General features: G+C 43.5%; 1 protein-coding gene across 1 annotated transcript; it reads right to left on the bottom strand.

Annotated features, from left to right (window-relative positions):
* Positions 1-1218: 1218 nt before the first annotated feature.
* Positions 1219-7680, bottom strand: LOC138191201 (nose resistant to fluoxetine protein 6-like). The gene is made up of 11 exons (XM_069137502.1): positions 6977-7680; positions 4937-5175; positions 4632-4837; positions 4480-4568; positions 4131-4336; positions 3219-3557; positions 2757-2953; positions 2262-2388; positions 1990-2179; positions 1750-1892; positions 1219-1647 (listed from the first exon to the last, which is right to left on the bottom strand). The coding sequence occupies exons 1-11, from the start codon at positions 7407-7409 to the stop codon at positions 1510-1512; spliced, it is 2307 nt and encodes a 768-aa protein (XP_068993603.1). The 5' UTR covers positions 7410-7680; the 3' UTR covers positions 1219-1509.
* Between the last annotated feature and the right edge of the window lie 1024 nt (positions 7681-8704).

Genomic DNA, 8704 nt, shown 5'->3' with positions numbered 1-8704 from the left:
TATTGGCTCAAGTATTTCTTTTAACTCGCTCACGATCTAAGAGTTATCTCCGTGTTCACGAGTGTCCTGCCATTTGCTGCTTGTATAAGATCGGCCGAGGGAATAATTTCCATCGGAATTAAATTACCTCCTCGTGTCTTATCCGTCGATGGATGAAAAAAACCATTGATTCGCAATTCCCCCTTGCAATTAAATCGTACGCCGTACTTCTGTAATGACGAGCAGGATGCTGACGATGAGATGATCCTGCACATTGGGACCCGCGCAAGCAAAGGACATTCCTAGATCAGCGTTGGCAGACGTACACGTGTGTATATACATATATATATATATATATATAATGGTATACACGTACAACATGACCGTGCACGGCTTTGCCCACATGAATATCCAACTATGCAAATACCGCGGGAGGTCATCGGATGTTTCTCGTTGTCGTCGACAGCATCCCTGCAGCTAGCCTCTCGAAAACGCGACAGTAACGTGGCCGATAATCCAGTTCCGGATAAAGAAAATTTTCACGAAGCTACCAGTTTCCACTGCGAAGATGACATTACGAACAGGCGGACCGAACGAGATCGATTCGTTGGTTATATCCTGATGGAAATCCATGCTCTTGTCACGGAGCGAAGCTCCCCGACAAATGTGATAAGAATTAGGCTTCAAATTGACTTTGTATTTATTTTTCAGGGAATAATCTCGAGCTACGTGGGGAAAATGTATCGAGAATTTGTAAAATCAGAACGTAGCTCGTCTCTGGCAGGTGCGCCATCACGCAGAGATGAAGAACCACCAGGCCGCGTCTCTAGCCAAGCAGAGATGTACGTGGCACGTGTACTTTAGTTTCAACGAACTCGTGCTATTTATTTTGGCAACAGAGAAGAGCGGCGACGCCGTCGTCTCGAGGAGACGCGTCTTCCTCGTCGGACCTTCGCAGTCGACGCACGTTTCAACCATGGAAGCGTACGGCATGCGCCTTGTTGTACAAGCCGGCACTCACGTTGAAATCAACAATGCCGAGGTGTACGTATGTACACGCCTTCGCCGAGAGTAGACGAGAAATAACCAGCCTACCAACGAGACGAGACGCGACGTCCCGTCCCTAATACAGGAACCGGAGTCCGAATATTCGGGAATAGCGAAATCCGAAGCAGGAAGAACCTCGCACGGGCTAGATACGCTTGGAAATGGATTTGGTGGAATAACGTCGACGCCTGATTATATTATATAACATGAAGAATATTCGTTTTATTTATACAGGCTACTCAAGTGAACGTCGCAGGCGTCTCAGCTTAGCGCCATTCGTAAAAATAAATACCTACGTACAATATACAACATATATACAACAACATAATTCACTCATTTGTCTTTTTCCCAGCTCGAATGTTGCCGAGTGGTACTTATATAAATATCGATAACAATAAATGCCCCGTTATGATAGCGGCACTTTGGGTAAACGACGCGATTCTACGAGCGACATCGACATCGGGTAATAACGTTAGTCGGAAGCTACTTTAACTTCTTCACTTCCCGCTTGGTTTTTCTGAATACTATTTGAGACAGTTCCGCGAACGGCGCCTCGACGCTGAGATGAAGGATGATCGACAGGATGATAACGACGCTCAGTTCACCGACCATCTCCTTCATCTGAAATATTTTAGGGATAAAGATTGTTTCATGTTTTACAATGGAATTGCCGATAACTTTAGACGTCGTATCTCAAATCCAAGAAGAAAAGGTTGTACTCACTATTGAGGGAAAATCTGTATGCTTCGGAACTCTCAGGTATCCTGTGAAGCACACGAGGATTCCCAGGTGAAGCAGAAATACGGAATACGATATTCTTGAGAGGAACTTCAATACCCTGCTGGAAAGAAACGCGTTGACCGGTCCTGAAAGAAGTGATGATTTTTTTTTTTTTAGTGAATCCACCTTCCTGCCAGGAACGCAAGCTCCTGTGACGCAGATATTTCAATGTCGAAAACGAACCTCCGTAGCCGTTATGACTGGCGACAATTATCCAGGAAATGGCCACGGCCCAAACAGTCTTGTGAAACGCTCCGAAGTAGGCGTGTCTCCAAGATCCAAGTGGATAATCGACTGCCAGATAGCCCAGAGATCCGAAGAGAGGCCAAAACAGTCCAAGCATCGCCAATGGCCAGCCTGTGCTCAACATCGTCTGGAATCAAGGTTCCACGCAAAGCGGTAAGGTTAATAACGAGAATAACAGACAAGTGTGTGATGTCGAACAGCTGTCCTACCTTCGACATAGTGATGCTCTTGTACCGGTGCATTAGATACCCCGTTGCAATACCGATCAAATAGGGCATCGCTCTCGTGTGGGAAACGAAATAGAAAGTTCGTACGTAGGTGAGAATCGCAATGTCGCTGAAAAGGAACGAGATGTAAGTATGAGTAAAATGAAGAATGATTTCGCAGGTTGACTCGTTAGCGAGAATTTAACTGCAACGGGACTGGAGACCGACTTATCGCAATTCTAAGATCGATGGAATGTGTTGCAGAGAACCTCAACTTTCCCGACACAATAACACAACACACCGATGATACTACGGAACCTCGTAATCGGCGCGTACCCACGTGTTGCACACTTTCTACTTATGTTATGCGCCGTGCGGTTAAGCCATTGGATAACCGACGGTTCTGCAGTCTTATTCTCGACGCAAAAGACACGGACTTTGGCACAATTAGTCCTGATTTAAATATAGCCGTAGGCGTTCCAGTGCCGTTCAACTTACTCCGAGTGCATCGTTATCGGTAGACCCGGTAACTTGTTCAACACAATCGTCGCGTATTCCACTGCAGTCGCGATTCCAGCCACTGTTATCAGGAGAGTCATGCCCAGCTTGGGATTACGCCACAGCGGCACTATCAGCAACGGGGCCAACAGGTACAGCTGCATGTCCACGGACGTGTACCAGGATTGGAGCAGGCACTGAAATCACGATGAAAATGAGCAATGAAAATTTTTGAAACTTACAAGCTGTTCAACTTGACAGTTCCACAGTGTAGTCTTGTCAGTTATCTAATCAGTTGCAAACCTACAAATTTGGTTATAGGTTATTTTATTACCAAGTACTTATGGTACTCGTACTTAATCAAGTTTGGAAGGAACTTTGAGTCAGATTTTTTTGATATTTTTTTTTCTTCTAATTTCTTATTCGGCTGATTTAAACCATATGAAGAATAATTCAACATACCAAGTGATATCCCTCACGCTCGTTGTATATGTAATTATTTACGTAGAAGACGGTCTTCCACCAGTTCCATTCGCAAGCGACCTTGTTTTCGCCAACGTGCCGATTCCATAGCGGTCCGTTCGATATTCTGTACATAACTGATACGTACAGACCGATAACGACCAGGAGTGCCGGCGTCAGTCTGAGGTACCTTGTAATGGCACTTTTCCAGTGATTTACGGTTCGCTTTTCCAATCCTGGCATCAGGTTGTAACACCGAACGAGGCCGCCGATGACGAGAAAAGTGTCGACGGGTAAAAAGAAATTCCAGAGAATCATGAGGATGGTGTACTGTTGCGTCTAAGAGATGATTTCGGTAGCGTTAAACAGATTTCGTTTCGCAAACATCCAAAACATGCTGTTCAAAGTTCAAAGATTTGCATTATTGCGGTATACGAGAGTATGAATTTTATCCAGAGTATCGAGATGTTTAAGTTTTATATTCTCTTGCCATAAAAAAAAAAAAAAAAAAAAAACATTACCGATTCATGAGTTCGGAGTAATAAAAATTTTTCACAAGTTTTAGCCGATTGAACTAACGACCGCAAATATGCATACAGACTTGAGCATATTTGCGCGCACGAATGCACTGGTCTGTTCCCTGGATTATGTGTAATTATTCGACTGTTTCGCATTGAACACGTCGTGTAATTACTGTCAGGTTTCAGCTGAATATTTCACTTTGCATTGACGTCAGTGAGCTAAAGCTTTTTCAACAAACACGTGGATCGTGATTCGCGAGGGGCTTTGCAAAAATCCTGCTCACAATCAGCCGCGAGCCTATTGTTTCCTTAATGCCAAAGATCAACCCCTGTAAGAACAAACGCTGTGCCTGGCTCGAAATGCGAAACGTATACCCGAAAATGGTCTTACTTTGAAAAAAGTCACTTTGTCCGAGTAAGGACTGGAGGATGCCAGGAGAGCCTGGTGGCCCATGACAACCCAGAGCGACGAAATTCCTCGTAAACCGTCCAGGCATTCGATCTGTCTGCTGGACCGACTGGGCGAAAAGTCGGTGAGATTTTTCCAAGACCGTTTCAATGAGAACGCGTCTAGTATCTTCACACTTAACGGTTTTTCTGAAAAAAAAAAAATAGATCGATCGATCAATCACCGGCAAACAATATCTCCCAATTCCCAGCGTGTTCTTTGGCAGTAAGAAAAATTCGTTGACTCTGCACTTTACTCGGAAGTAAAAAGTGTCCTCGCAACGCATCCTCACCTTCGTCCTGGTTGTCGTTGTTGTTACCGTCACTCTGGTCCCGGAGCGTCCCGACGACGACCAACGAAACGATGACCATCATGCTTAATCTGGGAAAAAATCAGCCGTTGTTATACGTCCGAAGTGTCTTCACCCCGATGTGTTATACTTACAAAATGAGCTTGTCCCTCAAGGAGAAGCCCTGTGGCTGCGAGTTCGTGTAACAATCCTTCGAGTGCACCGTCGCTCTGATATCCAATTCGGGGAAGATCCGCTTTCCGGCGGCGTTCAGCATTATCTCAACGTCGACCGGAGAACAAGTTGCCGGAATGCACATGGCCCACTCGATTCGTCCTGACCTCTGCATCGGTATTGTTCCCTGGTTTGGAAAATAATATTACTGTAAGGAAGCCCTCTTCGGCACTCGGAAACCGCGTTCTTTTCCTCCGATAAAATGTGCGAGCTTCGTTCCACGTACCATGGTCGTTTCGTACGTCTCCATGTTCATTCGACCGATGGTCATCGTTCGGACGATTTCCTGAAGCTTGTCGTACACCGGATACGTGTTCTTCACATCCAGATTATAAACGGAGGCGAGACAGTACTTCGGCTCAATTTCCTGGTCGGTTTTCGTCCAAAGACACTCGTCGAAGTCCCCCATGCTGCGGATATTCCCCATAAGAATACCGTGGGGAAACTTTGCGCTTGCGTCCATCACTGTGGGAAAGGAGAGAAGCACGTCAAGACGAATAAAACAGCGTAGATCTCATAGTAATGAACATTGAATTGAGGTCGATCGCGTCACGCTTGAGATTACAATACGCCTTTGTAACATATTACACGCATATCTCCCGGATGGATGAAATAATCATTAAATTACATATATTTATCTGTTGCGCAGCGAGACATGATTCGTTCTTTTAGTTAGTTTGGTCCCATGCAGATAATCCGAAATTCTATGATTCTTATTCAGATCAGTCAGTGATTCGTGTACAAAATATGTACGATCTCTTGGAACAGTGTATTTTCCTACAAATTCAACTCGTTTCGATTTTAAACCTCGCAAACAAACTGCTTCGTTTATATTTTGTATTTTTAATAGTATCATTAAATTTTCAAGACAACCCAGCGTCACAGGTGTAAAGTAACAATTTTAAATATCACTATCTGGTGTAAAAATATAATGGGATCTGTGCGTAACATTGTACTAATCGCACAATTTTTCCTTGAAGTAGAGAATGCTTGAAATTTTTTTCAAAATGGGAGGGGAGGCGGGGGGGAGCGGGAATGAAGTATTCGTCTAATTCGTTTCTCGAGAAATAGAAATACGCAAAATTTGGAGCTGTTTCAAGTCTGATGATTTTCTGCGTGAGGAACTTGATTTGATGCAAAATTATAAATGTTTTTTTTTATTTTTGCAATAAGCCCACAAAAAAATATTCAGTATAGTATATTTGAACTGGCAGTTCAATCAGCAGCACTAGACACACAGACGCATTCGTTTTTATTCATAGACTTTGGAACACCGAATTGAAAATGCTGCTCTCGTTATAAGAATTATGCGAAATGATCTGTTTCAAACTTTCCCGACTCCTGGCCATATCTCGCGTTATTGCTTGCAATTAATATTACTCAAACTTGGCGGAGAAAAAACGTTGTATATTCAGATCATTTTTTCACCGACAATCACAATTTACGTCACAGTGAAATTAACGCCTTCGCATCAATCCGCTAATGTTACGAGTCTAGGTAACTTTTGAATCAGTGAATATAAAACATCCGTGAATGTACCGGTGAATTCGTAATTCGTACAAAATACGCGAAGTGAGCCGATGTTCCGACTGGATCATTAATTGCGCAAGTTTTAAGATCGCTAGATGGTCTCTCGCGTAACTGCTATACCAGTTTTTACTTTCTTTCAACTTGCGTAATATTGGATACACATGTATACCGCGATACGAGTAATGTATGTATATAAAAGATATTGAGGTAACGGTTTCTTTATACATTGAATAAATCATGCGGGTGTATACGTGTTATACCATCCACGGAACGGTGTAAAGTAAAATTAATACAAGCGCCATTGACACACGTGTGTTTTCCCTCTGTCATGAGTCAAGAAATCTGTACGGTGATGTACTTTTTTTCTCTTCTACTCGTCAGATGAATCGTCACTGTCCACAATTATATATTAAGATGCATTTTCCACCGGTGCATTCACTTTCACAGTATATAAATACTTCACCGTTGACGCTCAACTTTCACAGTTTAATTGAGAGAACGAAAACTCTTCTTTTCTCGCATGCATATTTACATCACCGGCTCTTACTCGGAAGTGTACGGTACAACGTTAGACGTACGATAAATTTTTATCAATTCTCAAAGCACAATTGGAACGCCTACGTGAAACGGTTGCAAAGCTTCGCGTTTAAAGAACCGGCACAATTGACAAAACGATATCGGTAAAGAGGTAAATAAATCTAATAGCGACGACCGTTCGACCAGTTAAATTACTCACTCCTGACGGCCCAGTGGGTGAAGTTACTCAGTTCCTGTAAATATGTCTGCGTGTCCCTCTGGCAGGCGATCCCAAGGTTATCCGGAAGCGGTGTCAACGTCGATATCACCTGTGTAATCCAATTCTGGGGCGCACTGGGTCTGAGTGACATGCGATTGAAATCCTGACCCGTGTTCGCGACGAAGTCGTCGTCGTCCTCGTCTTCGTCGAGTAGGTCGGATACGTTTTTTTGAAAGACATGTTTCGGGACAGCAACGGTATGGTTGTGGGTAAAATTTAAACCACTGGTAACCGGTCGTCGAACACTGGATGCGTTGACTTGATTGGTATCGCTGCCGGTGACCGCGCCGGTGCAACTGGAGAGAATTGCAGTGCTCTGAGCCGGAACGTTGAGACACAAGCCGTACAACACCACCAACGAAACGGCACGCATTTTGACTGAGGAATTGCCTGAGCGAGAGCGTCGGCTTATATAGACTCTTTAAGATCTAAGGGCTTACATAAAACTCGCTGACAGCAATCCCCGAACAGGATAGCCGCCGATAAGTTTCGGCTTGTGGTAGTGTAACGAGTAGGAAACAGAAAACACCTCTTCCTCTCACTCGGGCCGATTGCCTGGGAAGAATAGTCCTACGAACTAGCCGACGAGCAAAGTAGTCGAACGGACAACGTTGGACACTTTCGCGCGCAGACTGACCCCTACCAAAATCATTCACCTCTCCAGCATGGTTCTCTGGGTAAACACCACCGTTCCCAGGTTCGCGTAATCACCACGGAGCCAACACCTCGTCGGTGGTCATAAGAACTACCGCCGTTTCCGCTATCGGCCTCGTCTCCATTCGGCCAATAATATTTACCTGCATCCCGACTGGCTCCGGGCTGATTTTCAAAATAACAACACGCCGATTAACATGGCTCGGAAACTTCCAATATTTCCTCTCTTATTAGTCCACATGGCTTTCACGCTCCAGCTTGTTTGCTCTCATTCTTACGGCTAACCCTGGTATCAATTTTTTTGTTTTTCTATTTTCTTCGTTACCTCGTTAAAAAATAATTCCAGAAATGTACTCATCGTGGTAGCTACCACACAACATGAAATCGTTCTAAGAAACTTTCAATAAAATATTTTATAGAAAGATTATGAGAATCTTTTTACGAACAGCAACAATCAAGAAATCGTTTGCAAGTTTCTGGCGCGGACATTTTCAACTTGCAGCAACCTTTTATTGAAATATTTTTGAAATGTTTCTTTCCTTTCATGAAAGATTTCAGAAAGTATTCCGAAATATTCATTGTTATGTGGAAGGTAATACGGGGAAAATAATTCACGCTAAATTTGACTAAGGTCAAAACGGTAAACCACTTGATTTGTTCATCGTTTCTTATGTACCATCGACGCAGCGTAGTTCCCGAGATTGGTTTGGGAAATCCCGCATTCCTATACTGTACCGATAACTCGTTGATCTCTGTACATCGTGTGAATTTTTTCTCTAATTTTTCTACATGGGCAGTAGCTGTTTCAAGCTGGCATTATGTTATGATAGGAATTTTTTAAAAAGCGAAGCATCATTGAATTGCCGCGGAACACGACGGTGTTCATAAGGTATGCAGACGGAAAAACTATCGTATACCCATTAGTGAAAATGGATAACAATTACGTAATGTAGAAAATAATATTTGAATAAGACCAGGCCAGTGGATTACGACGATTTGGTCAAACCGCCATTT

This window comes from Neodiprion pinetum, chromosome 6 (genome assembly GCF_021155775.2).
Source record: "Neodiprion pinetum isolate iyNeoPine1 chromosome 6, iyNeoPine1.2, whole genome shotgun sequence".
Lineage (NCBI taxonomy): Eukaryota > Metazoa > Arthropoda > Insecta > Hymenoptera > Diprionidae > Neodiprion > Neodiprion pinetum.
Note: the sequence above shows the minus strand (reverse complement) of the source record. Positions and strands in the feature narration are given on the sequence as shown.